Source organism: Lipotes vexillifer, unplaced genomic scaffold, assembly GCF_000442215.2.
Source record: "Lipotes vexillifer unplaced genomic scaffold, Lipotes_vexillifer_v1.1 scaffold205, whole genome shotgun sequence".
In the NCBI taxonomy this organism is placed as follows: Eukaryota; Metazoa; Chordata; class Mammalia; order Artiodactyla; family Lipotidae; genus Lipotes; species Lipotes vexillifer.
The window spans coordinates 1,169,048-1,188,804 of NW_006781396.1; the positions used below are offsets into that span (position 1 = coordinate 1,169,048).

General features: G+C 49.3%; 1 protein-coding gene across 1 annotated transcript; it reads right to left on the minus strand.

The window, feature by feature from the left end:
* Positions 1–16,958: 16,958 nt before the first annotated feature.
* DDIT4 (DNA damage inducible transcript 4) lies at positions 16,959–19,006 on the minus strand. Its single transcript, XM_007454680.1, has 3 exons — positions 18,971–19,006; positions 18,591–18,846; positions 16,959–18,317 (listed from the first exon to the last, which is right to left on the minus strand). Exons 2-3 carry the CDS (start codon positions 18,784–18,786, stop codon positions 17,824–17,826), a joined length of 690 nt encoding a protein of 229 aa, XP_007454742.1. The 5' UTR covers positions 18,787–18,846; positions 18,971–19,006; the 3' UTR covers positions 16,959–17,823.
* Positions 19,007–19,757: the final 751 nt, after the last annotated feature.

A 19,757-nucleotide genomic window follows, 5' to 3' on the forward strand; every position in this document is an offset into this window, starting at 1 on the left:
CCCCCCCCCCCCCCGCCATCCTAAGGTAGAACTGGGGCCGCAGACTGTGACCTGGCTGGTCCTGGAAGAGTGGGCTCCGCCGGATGGGGGTAGCAAGATACAGTTCCCTGTTGCCGTGACAACTAAAAGCACCCCCGTGAGCCTTTTCATTGGCCACTGAGGTTGAGTTCCCGCCTCCGCCATCGGAAGGCACCAACCCGAGGCAGACTGGGTGAGACCCCACTGGGGCATTAGAGGGGGTGACAGGTTTCGCTTCCCATCCGGCAGGAAGACCCACGGGCACATGATCCCACTTCTCATGGACATCCTGGCTACAGTGGAGCTGTGTCCAGGAGTCGGTCGCGGGTGGAGGTGGGGAGCATCTCGCTGGCCTTTTCCTCTGGCGGGGCTGGCTAGACGTGGAGCTGGGTGAATGGACCGGGGAGGAAACAGTTTTTCTTACCAGCAGTTCAGGCCCAGGAGGTCTGGCTCCTTGGGGCTGCGGCTGGGAGGTCCCCAAGGGCTGCCAGGTGGAGGTGGGGAGTGGGGGGAGGCTGAGGAGGAAAAGTATTAGGGAAGGGGGTGGGCAGGATCTCACTAGTAAAAGAGGCAGACGTTACTGGAGGTAAAGGTCGGCTTGGAGTCACAAGAGACCCGGGTTCGAATCCTCTGTCCTCGCCAGCACACAGGTGCCTCCCTCTCTCTGTTTGGGGGGAGGTTCGAACACTCATGACTTTGTGCCGATCCTTGCGCTGAACACCCTGGGACTTTTCCCTCCGTTATGCCCTCAAAACGACCCTGAAATAGGTGGGTACCATTTTACAGGTGAGGAAACTGAGGCTCAAGGTGGCTACGTGGGAAAAGCCCAAGGTGAGCTCAATTCCCAGACGTGAGAAAGATCCGGCGGGGTTGGCGGTTATCGGGAGGGAAGTAGGAGGTGCCGTTCCCACCCCCACACCCAGGCATCCTGGCCTGTCCGGAAGGGAGGGTAGTGCCAAGCCTTGAGGCTTGCGTGGTTTCCTCTAGCAAAACTGCCGTCAGGCTCTCTCTCTGGGGGGTAAACCGCCTGGAGCCTTCTCCAGAAAGTTCCCTGTGCAGGAGACTGCGGGTTAACGATAGAGCCGCCCTCAGGGAGGAAGGGAGAGAGTGTTTGTAACTCCTTTTTGCCCTTTCAAAACCGCCTAGAATTGCTAATGGAAGCCCTCATTTGACAACAACGGACCTACTTAATTTAGCCTAGCTGGGATTGAGACCTCGCCCCACCATGGGACCACACTGATGTGCTCCAAGGGAGGGGCTGAGCCAGTAGAGTGGCGCTGGATTTAGCATTGGCTTTTGGACATGATCTCTGAGCCTCACATCCTTCACCTGTAAAATGGGCTTGATTAGATCGTGAGGGCTAGGAAAATTAATCATGACCCCCACTAGAGTCTTCCTTGGTGGCACCTGTGATCTGCATGGACAAGGCAGTCCTCCCTGCAGAGTGCCCCCCACACCACCACCACCCCCAGAGATTCCTGGGACCCCTCAGAGTTACAGGAAGAGGCTTTTTCCCAGATGCCCTTGCAGTTCACCTCCTGGGGCCAGATCCATTAACAAACACTTACAGAGCACCTAAAAGTTGATGCTTTTTGAATGTCTAACATATGTCAGGCTCTATGTGAAGTGTTGGACCCTGACCAATTCTCTTAATCATCCTAGAACAACCCTTCCTTTCTCCTGAAAAATGCTATTACCATCATCCCCTTTTTGTACATGAGGAAACTGAAATTTGTAGAGAGGTTAAGAAAGTTCACCTTGGAAATTTCAGACTCTTTCTGATGCAAATGACAGAAAGCCTGACTCAAACTGGTTTATGCCAAGAAGAGAATTTACTGGCTCCGGGAAACTGAAGGAGGCTCAAAAACATCATAAACACTGAATCCTTCCATTCTGCCATGAGTGGTCTTCTGGGGCTCCAGGTTCATAACATCCCAAATTCCAGGTCAGTAGAAAAGGGTCTCTTCTTAGTAATTGCGACACAGGTCCCAGGATTTACTCTAATTAGACAGTTGGTGGTCACATGACCACACAGATAAAAGGCCCTGCCCAGGAAGATTTAGTGCTGATTTGTGGGTCTGGTCACAGGCCCCATGGCTGCAGCCTCACCTGTTCCAATGAGCTGAAAAGGAAGACAGGAGGAATGTTTCTCCAAAGAAGAACTGGAAGAGATGGGAGATGGACTCCAGCTTCTAATTCTACCTGTGTCCTCCATGCTGAGGTCAAAATGTCACACAGTTGAAAAAAGGTAGAGCCTGGATTGAGCCCTGGCAGTCTGACTCCAGAACGCATGGCCCTTCTACTACAGGTGCCAGCCTGGTACTAAGGTCCTAGTAGGGAAAACATAGCTGTGGAAGATGAGGCTCCCCGCCCCTTCCTCACTGGTCCCAGGTCAGTCCTCATCACATCTGGTTCCCATGCCCACCTCTGGCCCTGGCTCCTGTTGTTCCCGAGAGGGTTCCTGGAGCCTTTCTGATAGCTGGGCCTGGGCTGTTGCCCACCATGCTGCCAAAGGCACTCCCTATTTAGCTGGAGTTATGCACTGTTCTGGGGTCTAGTTGCTTCCTGTTTCTCCAAGCAGAGGGGAGGTTCCTTGGGGACTGAGACTGTGTTCTCCCTTCCCCTGTGTGTGGTCCGCCTCTGGGACCTGGCAGGATTTGTGCCGCAGGCAGCAACCGTGCTTGTGAGGGACCCTAGGAAGGCCCTTGTCTACCCCCTATATTCCTCCTTTACTTTTTTTTTTTAATGTGTTTATTTTATTTATTTTTGGCTGCGTTGGGTCTTTGTTGCTGCGCGGGCTTTCTCTAGTTGCGGTGAGCGGGGGCTACTCTTCGTTGCGGTGTGTGGGCTTCTCACTGCAGTGGCTTCTCTTGTTGCAGAGCAAGGGCTCTAGGCATCCGGACTTCACGAGTTGTGACTCTTGGGCTCTGGAGCGCAGGCTCAGTAGTTGTGGTGCACGGGCTTAGTTGCTCCGCGGCATGTGGAATCTTCCCAGACCAGGGCTCGAACCCGTGTCCCCTGCATTGGCAGACGGATTCTTAACCGCTGTGCCATCAGGGAAACCCCCTCCTTTACTTTAAAAAATTTTATCATTAGATGGGATTTCACTCCTTTAATTCCTGTTAAGATTCAAATTCCTCTGAGAGAGGGGGCGTAGTCTTGTTACTCATTCACACTTTAGTGAGAAATAATTCACAGAATCCTTCCTGAAAGCAGGCTTTGTTATCATGGCCACCATTTATTGAGTGCCTGCCATGCGCTCTCCACTGATCTAAGAGCTTCTCATACGTTATCTCATTTAAATCTCACAACTCTGAAGTGAGTACTGTAATTTTCCTTGTTTTACATATAAGGAAACTGAGGCCCAGAGAGGTTAAGCATCTTGCCCAAGGTTTGCAATCAGTGGAGCAGGAATTTGAATGTAGGAAGTCTGGTTCCAGAGCCCACACTGCCTATCACTCCACCAGGTTAATCCCTAACACTCTTCAGTGTACAAACGTATTCAGTGTATTCACAGACATCTTTTGGACCTTCCTACAATTCAGTGACGTAGTGGTACGATCATCCTCATTTTACAGAGGAGAACACTGAGGAGGCTAAGTTCAGTCAGCTGGCAACAGGGCTTAGACCCAGGACTCCCACAGCTCAGCTCTCCTGCCTGGACCACACGTAGCAGCACACAGTGATAGGAGCCTTGAGGCAGCTCCTGGGTGGGAGAGGCAGGGTGCGGTGGGCACGGAAACTGGGAGAGCCCAGAACGGAGCTGCTCCTTCCTCTCTTCTCCCCCTCGTCCTCCCTCCATCGCTTCCTTCTCTCCTTCCTTCCACTCATTCATTCACCTACCTGGGCACCTACTAAAGGTAAAGGCTGTGGGTAAGAATGGCCAAAACAAGTGTCCCTCATGCCGTCACAGGGCTGACAGTGTAAAAAACAAAGAAACCAAAACACTTGCTGTATCTTAAGTGTTAATGATGAGCTGGGCCCTGTGCTGAGTACTGGACGTGCGTCGTGCTCAGAGCCCTCTTTTTCAGGTAGGAGACTGAAACTTAGGAAGGGTCCCAGCATCTCACCATTAGGCTGAATGGCCTCCGTCTTGGGGTGTGGTGAGGATCCAGTGAATATTTTTGGAGTGATGAACACACACACACACAGCCCAGGCTTTGTGACCCCAGCACCCAGCACCAGAGGCAGCCATGTGTGCTGTCTCCAGCACCCTCCCTACCGCTAGGAGCCAGGCCCCATCCCATACAGGAAGATGATGGGGAAAGGCCATCTCCCAAAGCAGGGACAGGATGGCACACTTCAGGACCTCTGGATTGAAACTCCCAGGGAAATTGAATGAGAGTGATCTAACCAGAGATCCCAGAGGGATAAACCAGGGCTGGGGGTGGGGGTGCGGGTGGGGCAGGGAGGGCTCACCAGTCCTCCCTGGGCAGGCTTTTAGCGTGGCTTCCTTGTGCCTCAGTTTCCTCTTCTGTAGGGTGACTGGCTCACAGCTGTGTCTGAAGTGTGACCCATCAGAAACTTCCTAGAGCTGGCTGGACGCTTCATCCTCCCCACTTTCTGACCTGGTTCTCCCAGGCTCTTCGTGGGGATTATGTTTCCTACTTTACAGATGTGGAGACAGGGCTCAGAAAGGCTGACCCACAGCCACATAACGAGCGTTAGAAATGCGATGAGAACCCACCAAGGTCTTGAGTCTATTGCCCCAGCAAGTATCTCCTAAGCAGTCAGTGGGGTATCAGAGTCTGAGCTGTGCCCAGGACATATAGCAGTGAGCAAGACACACTTGTCCTACCTCCAGGGGCACCAGTCCCAGTAGCGGGGGACAGACAAGGGAGGAAATGTTGAAAATGTTGGCAGGACAAAGTGAAGAGCCAAGAGAGACCACAGAGGTCGGCTCAGGGCTGTCTCAGCTCCCGCGCTTGGGAGGACCCAGCAGAGCAAAGGTTTGGGGGCTGGAGAGTTGAACTGGGGAAGGCTGGGGTCCAGGACCAGTATTCCTGGCTCAGGTAGGATGCTGACTGGGAGAGGGAGTTGGAGCTGCCTCACCCTCAGAAATACCCATACCAAGGCCACTTTCGGCCTCTGCCTGCCAGGAGTTTCCATCCATCAGTTTCCTTGTCTTGGGTGGTGTCCTGCCCCACCTGCTTTCCTGGAGCCCAGTTTACCCATCACTCCTGCCAGGCATGTACCAGGGTCACTCTGAGTAACTGCAGGGACCCAGGGTGACCTCACCTGCTCCTGATTAAGTTTGACTCACCCTCCCCATTTCTGGAAGGTGGCTCTTGGCCATTCTTACGTCATGCTTCAGCACCCAGGGCCTGTGGGTGTGGCATATCCCCCTCCCCGCTCCCAACGGTTCACTGGGTCTGTGTCACAGAGGGGAAGTGCAGGAGCCCTGAAGAGGGAGCCCTCATACACCCAGATTAACTCACTCCGTCTGCAGCTCACTTTGGACGTCTCCTTTCCAGTGATCGTGAACATTCTCCAGTCTACTTTCCTGTTTTTAACAGGAAAAGAACATTATCTAGGAAGACTAGCTGTTGTTAATTGTCCACTTACTATGAGCTGGGCAGTCTGTAGGTATCATCAGAGTCTCAAGCATTTCATTATTGGTCTTCATTTCCTAGATGTGGAAGCCAGAGCTCAGAGAGGGGACTTGACTTGTCTGAGGTTACACTGCAAAGAATTGGCTGAGCTGGGTTTGGAACTCAGGTGTATTTGACTCCAGAGTTGTTTAGCCAGGGCTCCACTCCTGACCATGCCCTCCAGCTGCCCACAGGTCTGGGAGGGCAGAGGGAGATCATTCCATCCCCAGCTTGAGCCTGCCCAGATCCAGGCACCCCCACTAGGACCCCTTCAGTAGTGGTGCTGGAAGGGATAGAAGCTCTGAGAGGAGCTACCATTTGCTCCACCCAGGGGTCATAGGGCCATCACTTTCTTGGTGGGCAGAAGCCCAGACCTACATAGCGCCCATGGGAGGGGATCCCCTTATGAGTGGGCCAGGCCTGTGCTACTTGGTGGGATTCGTGACTGGTCATCCCGCCTCATTTTTAGGTGGGCCCAGGTCTGCCACCTCAGCTCTCCACCCTTTCCCTTCCACAGCCGCTCCCCAGTCTGCTCCAAATCCCTCCCCCGGGCCTCTCGCACCCAACCTGCCTTCACACCAGATGAGGCTGCATAGCCCACAGTGGCCACTAGTCCCGAGTGGCTGTTGAGCACTTGAAATGTGACTAGTGCAGCCAAGGAACTGAGTTATCATGTTATTTAATTTTAATCAGTTTACATTTAAGCTTAAAAAGTGATACTCCAGGGCTCCCCTGGTGGCACAGTGGTTGAGAGTCCGCCTGCCGATGCAGGGGACACGGGTTCGTGCCCCGGTCTGGGAAGACCCCACATGCCGCGGAGCGGCTGGACCTGTGAGCCATGGCCGCTGAGCCTGCGCGTCCGGAGCCCGTGCTCCGCAACGGGAGAGGCCACGACAGTGAGAGGCCCGCGTACCGCAAAAAAAAAAAAAGTGATACTCCATGCAGTGCTTAGAAAACACAAGTATGTTTGGAACACCTTGAATATGAGGATCTACTTTTTCAACTGCAAATTTTAGGGACTCTAAATACAGATCGTTTTCTGATAAAAATTTAGCAAGTGTTTTACATGTAAACTAGCCACCAGATCTGGAAGACTTAGTAAAATAAAATGTAAAAATATCTCATTAATATTTTTATATTGATTATGTGTTGAAATGATAGTACTTTATCAGATTAAATTTTTAAATATTATTAAATATTTAAACTATTATTAAAATTACTTTTGCCTAATTATTTTTGTAATGTAGCTATTAGAAAAATTTTAAATTACTTATGTGGCTCATATTTCTATCAGATAGTGCTAGTCGAGAGGATAAACGTGTGGGTTCCAATTTTGGTTCTGTGTATCCTTGAGCAACGTAACCAGTCTCTCTGGACCTCAATTTCCTCACCTTTAAGACAGATAATAGTACCTCCCTCACAGAATTGTTCAGAGGAATAAATGAGATAATGTTTGTAAAGCGCTTAGCACAGTGCCTGGCATATAGTAGTGCTCAGGAAAAAAACGACAATATTATTATAGGCTTCCTTTTATCATAGCACCCAGTTGCAGTTCAGTTAAACTCAACAGTATTTATGGAAGGCCTGCTATGTGCCTGGCTCTGAGGAGTCGGTGAAGAACAAGCCAGATCACAGCCTCTGCTCTCATGGAACTCCCATCCTCCAGGAGGGAGGTGGCCACTGAAAGAAACAGGGAAAGTGCAGGTAGTGAGTGCTCGGGAGAAAATGAAGCAGGGAGATGTTGCTAGAGGCTGCTGTAGCAGGAGTGGCGAGGGAAGGTTTCCCTGTGGAGCATGACTGACATGGAACCAACCACGTGACGCTGTGAGGGAAGGGTGTTTCCGGCAGAGGGAACAGCTAGTGCAAAGGCCACAGCGAAGCCCCTGTGACTGCAATCTGTCTCCTGTATTGCACCATCTGCTTCACCAAACTTTCCACTTCCCTCATCCAACTCTCTCCTGGCCACTGCACTATCCCTGTGTTCATGGCAACCTTTGTAAAGCTGGTCCAACGTTATTCCCCATCTCATCTGCTCTGCTCTCTCCTGTCTGCCCCGGAAAACCTCCTCCCTCCTCTGGCCCTCCAGCTCAGGTCCCCTCTTCTAGGAAGTTTCCCCTGATGGTTTCTGTCCCCACTGGTCTCTCTCTGGGATTCTTCTAAGACTGAACACTTTGTTTTACACCATCCCAGTTCCCACCCTGCCTCTTCATCTTTCTGGGGCAGTCATGCCTTCCCCACAAACTTGCCCCTTTTCCTAGGGCTGGAACCAGAATCAGGTCTTACACTCTTCCTAGCACTCAGCCGAGCCATTCATTAACACCTATGGATTACCAGATCCTGGGAGAGGCATGTCTGCCTGGGCAGAGTGGAAAATCCCTGGCTGGGGAAAGGGCTGTGGAAATTTCTTCTTAACGTTCTCCTTCCAGACTTGGACTTGCCCCAGAAGGCAGTCAAGCATTTGCCCAGTGCCCTGCAGGATGGCCTCTGTTCTTCCTCCTGCCCCCCACCCCCAACCCACCCCAGGCTTGAACCCAGGGAGCAGTGACAGGGTGGGGCTGGGGAGAGGCAGCAGCTGGCAGCTGAGCTCTGCTGTAAAGAATCGCTCTTGATGTCATCCAGTCCCACCCCCTCAGTTCAAAGATAAAGGAACAAGGTCAATGGCAAAATCATGCTAGACTGCGGGTCTCTCCTCTCCAGTTGAAGCTCATTCCATTGTCCCATGTTCCTCGGTTTCTTCATCTGTAAAATGGGAATAATAATAACAGTACCTCCTTCATAGGACTGGTGATATGTGAAGTGAGTTAAAGATGTAGAAGTAAATATAAGCCCTAGGTCTGCCCTTCCTCTAGCCCCTTGGTGGAGTGTGCAGTTCCCATTCTTCCAGCTGCCAACTTCTGGGGGGACTTAAAAGAGGGTTTGAAGTTATCACCGGGGGCTGGCAGGTTCCAAGGAGGATTGCCCGGTGTTGTCTGTACACTGTGTCCACAGCACATCTGGCTCATATTTGTCCTGCTGCTTTTTAAATGTCTGTAGATGCAATTTTGGTGAGTAAAATATGTATTCACTTAACATTGTTACTGAAGTCACAGGTTTGTAATACATTTGCTCAGTCAGTGATAGCAAAAGTCAAAATTTTTGGAGGCTGAGAATTGGTTAGGTGCCACTGGGGCAGGTTCTCCAGTCCTCAGCCCTTCTCTCCTGGGAACCCAAGCCCCTCTCCTGTCCTCTGAGATGTGCCAGCCCAAATCAGCTCTACTATTCTGTCACCAGCCCTCAGATTACCCCCTCCCCTCCCCTACGAGGGAATGGGAATGTGAGTTGTGGGGAGGCCTAGGTGAGAGAATGAGAAAAGCTGCCTTCACGTGCTCAGGGCTGAACTCTCATCCTTCCTCCTCTGGGAACCTGTCCTCACTCTGTCTCCAAATTCCTAGAACATATAGGATACTGCAGATTCATCGCCCTCATTCGGCTCTTTACACCTTACTACCTGTAGGCATGGGTGCGGTGGGCTTGACTGTTGGGGTAATTTGGACCTGGACTGAGATGTGGAGAGGCATAAAAGTGCTTAGAAGTATTGTGCACTGTTGGTGGGAATTTAAAATGGTGCAAATGGTATAGAAAACAGTATAGTGGTTCCTCAAAAAGTTAGAACTAGAATTATCATATGATCCAGCAATTCCACTTCTGAGTATATACCCCAAAAAAGTGAAAGCAGGGTCTCAAAGAGATTTGTACACCCATGTTCATAGCAGCATCATTCACAATAGCCAAAAGATGGAAGCAACCCAAATGTCCATTGATGGATGAAAGGTAAAGCAAAATGTGGTATATCCATACAGTGGAATGTTATTCAGCTTTAAAAAGGAAGGAAATTCTGACATTTGCTACAATATATTTGAACCTTGAAGACCTTGTATTGAGTGAAGTAAGCCAGGCACAGTAAGACAAATACTGTATGATTCCACTTATGTGTTGTATCTAGAGACATCAAATTCATAGAGACACAAAGTGGAATGGTGATTGCCAGGGGCTGGGTGGCGAGGGGGTGGTGGTGGGATGTTATTTAATGGGTATAAAATTTCCATTTTGCAAGATGAAAAAGTTCTGGAGCTTGGTTTCACAGCAATGTGAATATATTTAACACTACTGAACTGTACACTTAAAAATGGTTAAGATGGTAAATTTTATGTTATGTGTATTTTATCACAATTAAAAAAAAAAAGTGTTTGGAAGTGGCTCCGATGGGCCTCTCCAGGAGATGGTGGATTTGAGATGTCATGATCCTTTCCGTCCTTCTCTTCTTCCATACATGTGCATTGAGAATTTTCTATGAGCCAGGCACTGTTCTAGGCACACAAAAAATGTAGGCTGACATTCTGTTAGCAGAGACAGACAATAAATAAAATTTGAACCAAAATGCTCATGGCTTCTCTTTGCTTTCCTTTACTTAGTGAAAAATTTACCATATTTACACTAAATGGGACCCTAATTACGGAGCTATAATTTATGTTTTAAAACTTCTAGAGCTCATTTTATGTACTTTTTCATGTGTGTTAAAATTTTTTTAATTGAGGTATAATTTGCATACAGTAAAATGTGCCCTTTTATTAGGTGTTCAATTCTATGGATTTGAAAAACATGTACTTAAAAAACAGTTTTATTGATATAATTTACATACCATAAATTTCACCTATTAAATTATATTATTTTATTATATTAATTATTATATTATTATATTACTAATTATATAAGTTATTATATTAATGGTTTTTAGTATATTCACAGAGTTCTGCAACTCTGTGAATATACTAATTTAGAATATTATCATCACCCCAAAAAGAAACTCTATACCTATTAGCATTCACCCCCAACTCCCCCCAGTCCCCCAGGCCTAAGCAACTAATCTTTCTATTTCTATGATTTGCTTATTCTGGACATTTCATATACATGGAATCATACAATATGTGGTCTTTTGTGATTTGCTTCTTTCACTTAGCATAACGTTTTTGAGGCCCATCAAATGTGGTAGCATGGATTATTACTTCATTTCTTTTTATTGACAAATAATATTCTGTTATATGGGTATATCATGTTTTGTTTATCCATTCATCTGTTGATGAACATTTGGGTTGTTTCCACTTCGATATTATGAATAATGCTGCTATGAAAATTCATATATAAGTTTTTGTGTGGACATATGTTTTCATTTCTCTTGGGTGTATACTGAGAAGTGGAATTGCTGGGTCATATGGTAACTGCATGTTTAACATTATGAGGAACTACCAAACCATTTTCCAAAATGGCTCTACCATTTTACAATCCCTCCAGCAATGTATGAGGGTGCCAGTTTTTCCACATCCTTCCCAATACTTGTTCTTATCCACCTCTTTGATTATAGCCACTCTAGTAGTATGAAATGGTATCCCACTGTGGCCCTGATTTACATTTCCCTACTGACCAGTAATGTTAAACATCTTTTCATAAATGCTTATAGGGCATTTGTATATCTTTAAAAAAAATTTTTTTTCACAAGTTTTTTTTTTTTTTTTTTTTTTTTTGCTGCATTGGGTCTTCATCACTGTGAGTGGGCTTTCTCTAGTTGTGGTGAGCCGGGGCTACTCTTCCTTGTGGTGCATGGGCTTCTCATTGCGATGGCTTCTCTTGCTGCAGAGCATGGGCTCTAGGGTGCGTGGGCTTCAGTAGTTGTGGTGTGTGGGCTCAGTAGTTGTGGCTCACAGGCTTAGTTGCTCAGAGGAATGTGGGATCTTCCCAGACCAGGGATCGAACCCCTGTCCCCTGCATTGGCAGGCAGATTCTTAACCACTGTGCCACCAGGGAAGTCCCTGTATGTCTTCTTTGAAGAAATGTCTATTCAAATCTTTTGCTCATTTTTAAATTAAGTTGCAAGTGTTCTTTATGTATGCTAGGTGAAAATCACTTATCTTATATATGATTTGCAAAATATTTTCTCCCAGTCTGTGGGCTGTCTTCTTACTTTCTTGATTATATCCTTTGGAGCACAAATGTTTTAAAATTTTATAAGTCCAACTTGTTGATCTTCTTTTATTTTTTATTTTTATTTTATTTTTTTATTTTTTGCATTATGCGGGCCTCTCACTCTTGTGGCCTCTCCCGTTTCGGAGCACAGGCTCTGGACGCACAGGCTCAGCGTCCATGGCTCACGGGCCTAGCCACTCCACGGCATGTGGGATCTTCCCGGACTGGGGCACGAACCCACATCCCCTGCATTGGCAGGCGGACTCTCAACCACTGCGCCACCAGGAAAGCCCCTTGTTGATCTTCTTTTAAACTTGTATTTTTGGTGTCATATCTAAGAAATCATTGCCTAATCCAAGATCATGAATATTTACTCCTATATTTTCTTCTAAGAGTTTTTATAGTTTAGTTCTTCCATTTAGGACTGTGATCCACTTAAATTTTTGTATATACATACTTTTAAAAAATTCTGGTATTAAGATATAATTTACATTCAATAAAATTCACCATTTGAAGTATACAGTTTAATTAGTTTTATCTTATACACTTTTAATCCTTCTGTATTGGGACTTCCCTGGTGGTCCAGTGGTAAAGAATCCGCCTTCGAATGCAGAGGACATAGGTTCGAGGAACTAAGATCCCACGTGCCGCCCGGCAACTAAGCCCACGTGCCACAACTACTGAGCTTGTGCACCTCAACTAGAGCCCGCCAGCCGCAAACTACAGAGCCCACGCGCTCTGGAACCCATGCACCACAACTACAGAGCCCAGGTGCCCTGGAGCCTGTGCGTCACAACTAGAGAAGAGAAAACCTGCACATCACAACCAGAGAGAAGCCCACACACCACAACGAAAGATCCCACATGCCTCAACGAAGATCCTGCGTGCTGCAACTAAGACCCGATGCAGCCAAAACTAAATAAAATAAAAATTTAAAAATCCTTCTATACTGTTAGATTTTTTTTTCCCTGGGAAGTTAGGGATAGGGAAAATTGAGTGTGTGCCCATTTTCTCTTTTTTCTTATGCCCCACAGTTTTGCTTGTAAATGTATGTGTGTGATTATGTGGGTGCGTGTGTGAAAGAGAAAGAGAGAGAATTTTGATTTTGACATCAGCTTCTTATGTGTTCCCACTTACTTTGGCTTTCTCTAGCAGCTCCATGGACCCATTTAATTATATATAGGTTGAATGAATGAATGCAGTAATCAAGTGACAGTCTATCAGTGTCTGCCCTCAGAGCCATCAGTACCACATGGCCACAGATGTTTCCATGCAGCTGCCCATTGTTGGGACTGAGATGGAGACTCCCCAGCTGGGCCCATGCGTGGACGTGTCTGGGTTTAATGGGCTGTTTTCTAATTTGTGATTCCTTCATAAAGAGACCCCTTTTCAGGATAATTACAGAGTCCTGTAATAATCTATTACTTAGGACTGGTTTCTGTTCCTCATGTTTTTGCAGCCTTCCACTGGGCTGCCCCAGCAGCACTGGCCATCTCCAGCAGTGAAAGCAGGATGAGGCTGACCAGGACACCTTAACTGAGGAACCAGGAGAGCTCAGTGGATTGAGTGAAAGGCCCAGGAGGTAGGAGACCACACTTCCCATCTTAGCCCTGCAGCCCTGCTCACTGAGCCACTCTGAGCCTTCAAATTTCCTTCTGAAACATGAGGTAGAATTAAAGGAACTTTAACTAGGGTGCTTAATATACACTGGGCTTAGAAAAATACAACTTAGAAGTGAAGCAGTCTGAGCACATTAGCTCACAGTGATGTTTTTTACCAGAATTTATTAAGGTTACATATTGACGTGACTGTTGTTAAGATGATGACTTTTGAACGTTAGAGGAAAGGCGGACCAGAGGTGAGGCAGTCAAAGGTGGTCCCTATCACAGGGTGCCTGCTCCACCGCAGCCCAGGCCCCCCATCTCTTGCCCAGCCACTGGCTTCCTCTGCCAGTGGTGAACTCCAGTTATACCTTTATATATTGTATACATCATTTCCTCACTATTATCACCATTTTACAGAAGAGAAACTGAAGGTGACTTGCTCAAGGTCATCGGCTAAGAAATGTCTGAGCCAGGATTTGAATCCAGATTTCACTAACTCTACTGCATGGTGGTCTTAGGCATTAAGATACCACTTCCGTTCTAGGACCTCTATATTCCTCTAAATTTGGTGGCAGGCAGAGTAAAACAATGAAGTGTTTTTACCCTGCCCTCCTCTCTCCTTAGCCTAGAGTCTGAGGCTGGTGGGGGAATCTTGTGTTGTCTGAGCCCAGGGAGAGGGAGATGATCAAGGAGTCTGACAGCCAGGCTTGAAGGGAACCCAGGAGTGGGATACAAAACAAGCGCATACAATGAGATTGGAAAACTGCTGAATTTTCTACACTGCAATTGTGAAGGATGAGGCTGGGCGAGGCAGAGGGAGTCATAAAAGGGCTGGAACTTGCTCTGGGCCTTAAAGGAAGGGAAGGGTTTTCAGGCAAGAGAGGGGGATCACATCCCTGGTGGAGGGTACTGGAATGAGCAGAGTCTGGGGCTAGAGGAGGGGGCAGTCCAGGGGATTGGTAGAGAGTGGTAGAGGCTGTCAGCCTGGGTAGGGTGAATAGGGCCTGATACCAAAGGTCTTCAAAGGCAGGCAGTGGAATCTGATACTAGGGAGCTATGGTAGGTTCTCCAGTGGTATTCTGTTGGGGTGGGAAATAGAACTAAGGGAGGGAGGGAATCCTATACAAAGGGAGGGAGTCAATACAAATTTTATAGGCTAAATAGAACGATTTCTGAAAGCATTTTCCAAAATTGGATTTTATGTGGAAGTCTCATATGCTTTATTAGCTTTCAGTCGTAGCAACAAGGGAGCCTGTTCCATCTTCTCTTCAAAAGCCCAATACCTAGGACAAAGCTCCCTGCCACATCTTAGAGACCTAAGAGCCCTAACCTGGGGCTCTTTCTGTCCTATTTGGGGGGATTTTCTAGGTCTTTCTGTCCTATTTGGGGGTATTTTCAAGCCCTGTGAGGATGAGGAGAGGCAGTCTGGCCTCAGAAAAGGGCATCTTAGCTGAGACTTCGTGGGAGCCCAAGTTTTCCTCCAGCCTCAATCTGACCATCCAAGAGAAGGAGCTTAGGAGCAGAAGCAAGAAGAACTACAGTTCTGCAGCCCATGGAACAAAACCCACAATCACAGAAAGATAGACAAAATGAAAAGGCAGAGGACAATGCCCCAGTTGAAGGAACAAGATAAAACACCAGAAAAACAATTAAATGAAGTGGAGATAGGCAACCTTCCAGAAAAAGAATTCAGAATAATGATAGTGAAGATGATCCAGGACCTCGGAAAAAGAATGGAGGATCGAGAAGATGCAAAAAATGTTTAACAAAGACCTAGAAGAATTAAAGAACAAACAGAGATGAACAGTACAATAACTGAAATGAAAAATACACTAGAAGGAATCAATAGCAGAATAACTGAGGCAGAAGAATGGATAAGTGACCTGGAAGACAGAATGGTGGAAATCACTACCGTGGGACAGAATAAAGAAAAAAGAATGAAAAGAAATGAAGACAGCCTAAGAGACCTCTGGGACAACATTAAATGCACCAACATTTGCATTATAGGGGTCCCAGAAGGAGGAGAGAGAGAGAAAGGACCTGAGAAAATATTTGAAGACATTATAGTCAAAAAACTTCCCTAACATGGGAAAGGAAATAGCCACCCAAGTCCAGAAAGCACAGAGAGTCCCAGGCAGGATAAACCCAAAGAGAAACACACCCAGACACATAGTAATCAAATTGACAAAAATTAAAGGCAAAGAAAAATCATTAAGAGAAGGAGCTGAGGGTGCTTGCTGCTTCCCGGTGTAGGAGAGGATTAATGCTTACCTCCCCACCTAGCTCTTGCCTCCAAACACCAATGAGGCTCTCTGTTCTGGAGCCAGACACGGCTTTTTGTTTTCCTCTTTGGGGGTCAGGGAAGCACAGCCATGAGCATTGGCCCTGATCTCAATTCCTGGGAAAGTGCCCCCAGATACCACCCAAGTGCTGAGCCTGCTTCACTCTCACCTCCACCCTGAGGGGCTGAGAGCGGGCAAGGTCAGCCATGGTCAGAAGAAGACCATCATTCAAGCACTTGGGCCTCTGTTTACTAATCTGTAAAACTTCACTAACGCCCGCCCTACCCACCCCTCCCAGGGTAGCTATTAGGAGGATGTGCTAAGAAGTAAGGGTTCTTAAAACTACTCTTAAAACTACTACCCTCTTCCTTGTTACCACCATTTTCAAATCTAGTTCTAAACAGTTCATTCATCTGGGGGAACAAGTCATCTCTACCAATGAGATGTGAGTCTTCTAAACCATCCCAAAGTTCAAGACCCTATGTCAGGATCCTGGATGAAAATGCAGATTCCTGGGGCCCTGCCCCAGACACATGTGGTCAGAATCTCCTCCAAGGCAGGGAGATATGTGTTTAATTCAGGCCCCAAGAGATTTGAGTATACAATCAAGTGGAAGAACTACTGTTTCACAGTTGGGCAAACAAGGCCTGTCTGAGACCAGAAAGAGAAACAAGGGAGATAACAACTCTCCAGAGGCTGGTGTGGGAGGACTGGCCGAGAGTCACTGGGAGGGAGGAGTGGGAAGGGCCTTGGCCTTCATCTGGCCCAATCCCAATTTCACCGATAATGAAATTGGGGCCCAGAGAGTGCAATGAGTCCAGGTCACCGAGAACATTCATGAAGACAGGCCTGTAGTCTCCGGGCTCTTGAAGCCCTCACCACACCTCCTACGTATGTTGTGTGTTTTGCTCCTGCCTGGAGGTCATGCCCCTCTCCGAGCCCTAGATTCTGTGTCTAGTCAGAGGCTTGAACCAAGTCAAGTCTTTTTCAAACTCTGTTTCTTAGTGCTCCTGCTCCCTAGCCTTTTCATATCCAGAGATAAAATGTGTAATTTTCACTGCAGAACAAATAGAACTGTGCCTTTTTTCACAAGGAAAAAAGCCTCTTGCCGTCCTTTAAGTGCCTGGAAGGACCTTGGGCTCAGGAGTCCTTTGTACCAGGCCCTTCTAACCCAGGGCAGCCAGGTGAGCTCTTTCTACTGAGACTGTGGCTCTGAGAGGTCTGAATCACTCCCTATCTTCCAGAGCTTTCCAGTGCTTTCCCTTGGTAGCCTCAGCCAGCAGAGCCAAGGGAGCCTGCGTTCTTGACACAGATGGCACTCAGTCTCCATACCTCCATGACCAAGCTGGCAGGCAGCCCCAGAAAGGGACAGAGAAACACACAGCTGCACCAGAGTGTGATGAAACCCACCTTTTCCAGCACCCATCCCCCTCCCTTTTATTTCATGGCACTGATGAGAGGCAACCGTTTTAACAAACATGATTTTTTTTATTAGAAAAGTAAAAAATATTGCATAGGTCTTAATACTTGAACATCAAGTGGATTCATGAACAGCGAGTATCCTCATGTAAACAGTTCTAGATGGAAGACCCAGATGGTACTCCTCTGGGGGAGGGGTTCCAGCCCCCACCCCAATCAGCCCCATCCCCTCACAGTTCAACCCTTCACTACACATCCGGGGATGGGCCACACGCAGCTCCCAGGTGTATTTTTTCTTCAAGTGTCAAAGATCCCCAAGTGATCCCAACACCCACCCCTTCCTCCTCTTACATTCATGCGTCTGTAAGATAGCTGCCTAGAACAGGTCAGTAGTGAAGCTCCAATCAAAAAAAAAAAAAAAAAGATACAAAAACAACAAAGAACAAACATTTGGTCCCTTCAGACCATGAGATACACAAACCACCTCGATGACCTCCCCCCCCACCAGAGCTGGCTACCGTGAGCACACATCCCTTGCAGATGCCAGTGCAGCCCAGCTGCTCTCATGGCTCTGTCACATCACTGTTGTCTTAACTGTCAGTAACAATAAAAATAATAAGGTACATGCTACATACACATCCAGCCAGAAGCCTGGTTGGCCCCTAAGCCTTTGTTTCATGCTACAGTACTGAAGGGCAGCGTGTGAGCCCAAGTGGGAGCCACCCGTCCACACCTCAGTGAGCTTCCTAGGGAAACACCGTGTTCCCCTCACCTTGACCTTCCTCCCAGCAGGTGGCTGTTGTCAGTTTTCTAATGACAGGCAGCAGTCCCTCAGCTTCTGCCTGCCAATGTCCACCCCAAAAGTTCAACTGTCTCTGTCATGGGGTCAGTATCGGCCCCCCAGACCCAAGTTCAACACTCCTCAATGAGCAGCTGCTCTGAGCTGTACAGCTTCTTTTTGATTACTCTGAAGCCCGTGCTCAGCGTCAGGGACTGGCTGAAGCCGGGGACGAAGGGAGAGTTGGCGGAGCTAAACAACCCCTGGATCTTGGGCCAGAGGCGTGAGTCCAGGCGCAGCACGAGGGTCAGCTGGAAGGTGGGTACAAGGCTGGGGTCGAGAGCCAGTTGACCCACGCTGTGGCAGCTCTTGCCCTGCTCTACGCAGACGTCTAGCAGCGCCCCCCGCAGGCCGCACGGCTCGCTGTAGGCCAGGCGCAGTAGTTCTTTGCCCACCTGGCTCACCAGCTGGCCGGGCATCAGCAGGCGTGCAGGGCGCCGCGAGCCCAGCCGTGCCTGGGCCAGGCTCTCCTGCAGCAGCTGCATCAGGTTGGCACACAGGTGCTCATCCTCGGGATCGCTGAGCAGCTCGAAGTCGGGCAGGGACACCCCATCCAGGTAAGAAGAGTCTGCAAGGGAAAGCACGTAGGGGAGGGAGTTAGAGCAGCTCTGAACGGGGAGGTGCTGTTTCGCTAAGAAAGCAGCACTCCTTCCCACTCTGTGCCTCAGTTTCCGCCCCACTCTCGTACCCTATACTTCAATGCCCCTCCTCTGCCCGCCTCTTTCCACAATCCGGATTCTGATGGGATAGGAAGCCAAAGTGGCTTTTGACTCCTTCCAGCGCGGTGCTTTCTCACCTCCCCGGCCCCTCTATTCGCGTCCGGCTCCCGCCCACGGCTTACCTTCCTCCGGCCCAAAGCCACTGTTGCTGCTGTCCAGGGACTCGCAGTCCGAGCTCTCCAGGCTCGCGCAGCGGCCGAGTGCCTCTTCTCGGGCCGCCGACCCCCAGGCTGAGCGTGGCGGCTGATCTGGGGTGGGAGTTCGGGACAAGGACGAGGACGAAGAGGACGACGAGAAGCGATCCCAAAGGCTAGGCATGGTGAGGACGGACGCCAGGACGTTTGCTGATGAGCTCAGGGTGCTGGAGCGCAGAAGACGCTGTAAGACAAGAGCGGCGCGGGCCCGGCGTCAGTCTGGGGGCTGCTCCAGACTGAGAGCGCTAGGACCCCCACGGCTGAGGCCTCTCCGCGCAGCGATCAGCACACAGAGAAGGGACACTCACCAGCTACTGCGGTCAGCTAGAACTGGGACAAGTGCGTGCGCGAACTGGTGCCAACCCCCGAGCTCTGCCTGGACCTGTCCCTTCTCCCCACCCGCACCTCCCCCTCGGCCTGCCGCGGTCCCTAGTACCAGCGCAGAGAGACCTATAAGGACTAGCGGGGAGAGGCCACACCCCTTCCGCGCCGCGGCCCAATCCAGACCCGGGAGTGTGGCCCACCTCGACCAATGGACTCTGGGCGCACGTTCGCAACGTTCTCTCCTGCCCGGTGACAGCCGCCTGGCCCCGCCCCCCTTGGGCCCCAGAAAGCACCCGGCCAAACCCGCGAGCCTCGGTCACGCCCCCTTTCTGGAAAGGGATCCGAGGCGGCTGCAGCTGCCAAGGTCCCCGAGGGCGGTCGCGGCAGGGGAGGATCTAGGAAAGACTTGTTTATTATAGGGTCGTATTGCTGGGGGAGGGGGTAGGCCGCGGCCGCGCGGGGGAAGAGGCAGGGGAACTTGAGGGGGACGACAAGCAGGGAAGACGGTTGCCCCCAGCGTCAGAGAGCCTGCGAGCTCTGGGCACAATTGGGCGCACAAGTGGATGCCAGTGGGACGGCGCGGGGAGCAGACGTTAATCCACCGGCCCTCGCGCACGTACCCCACGCTAACCCTTCCTTAAGAAGGGTCGGGTTATGGGGGTGGGGTCCAAAGACTGGGCAGCTCCAGGCACCGTGCTCCCTTTTCCCGGCGGCCCCACCTGCCCGCCCGCTTGTTACTCTACAGCCCCAAGGGATGGATTAATGGGGGGG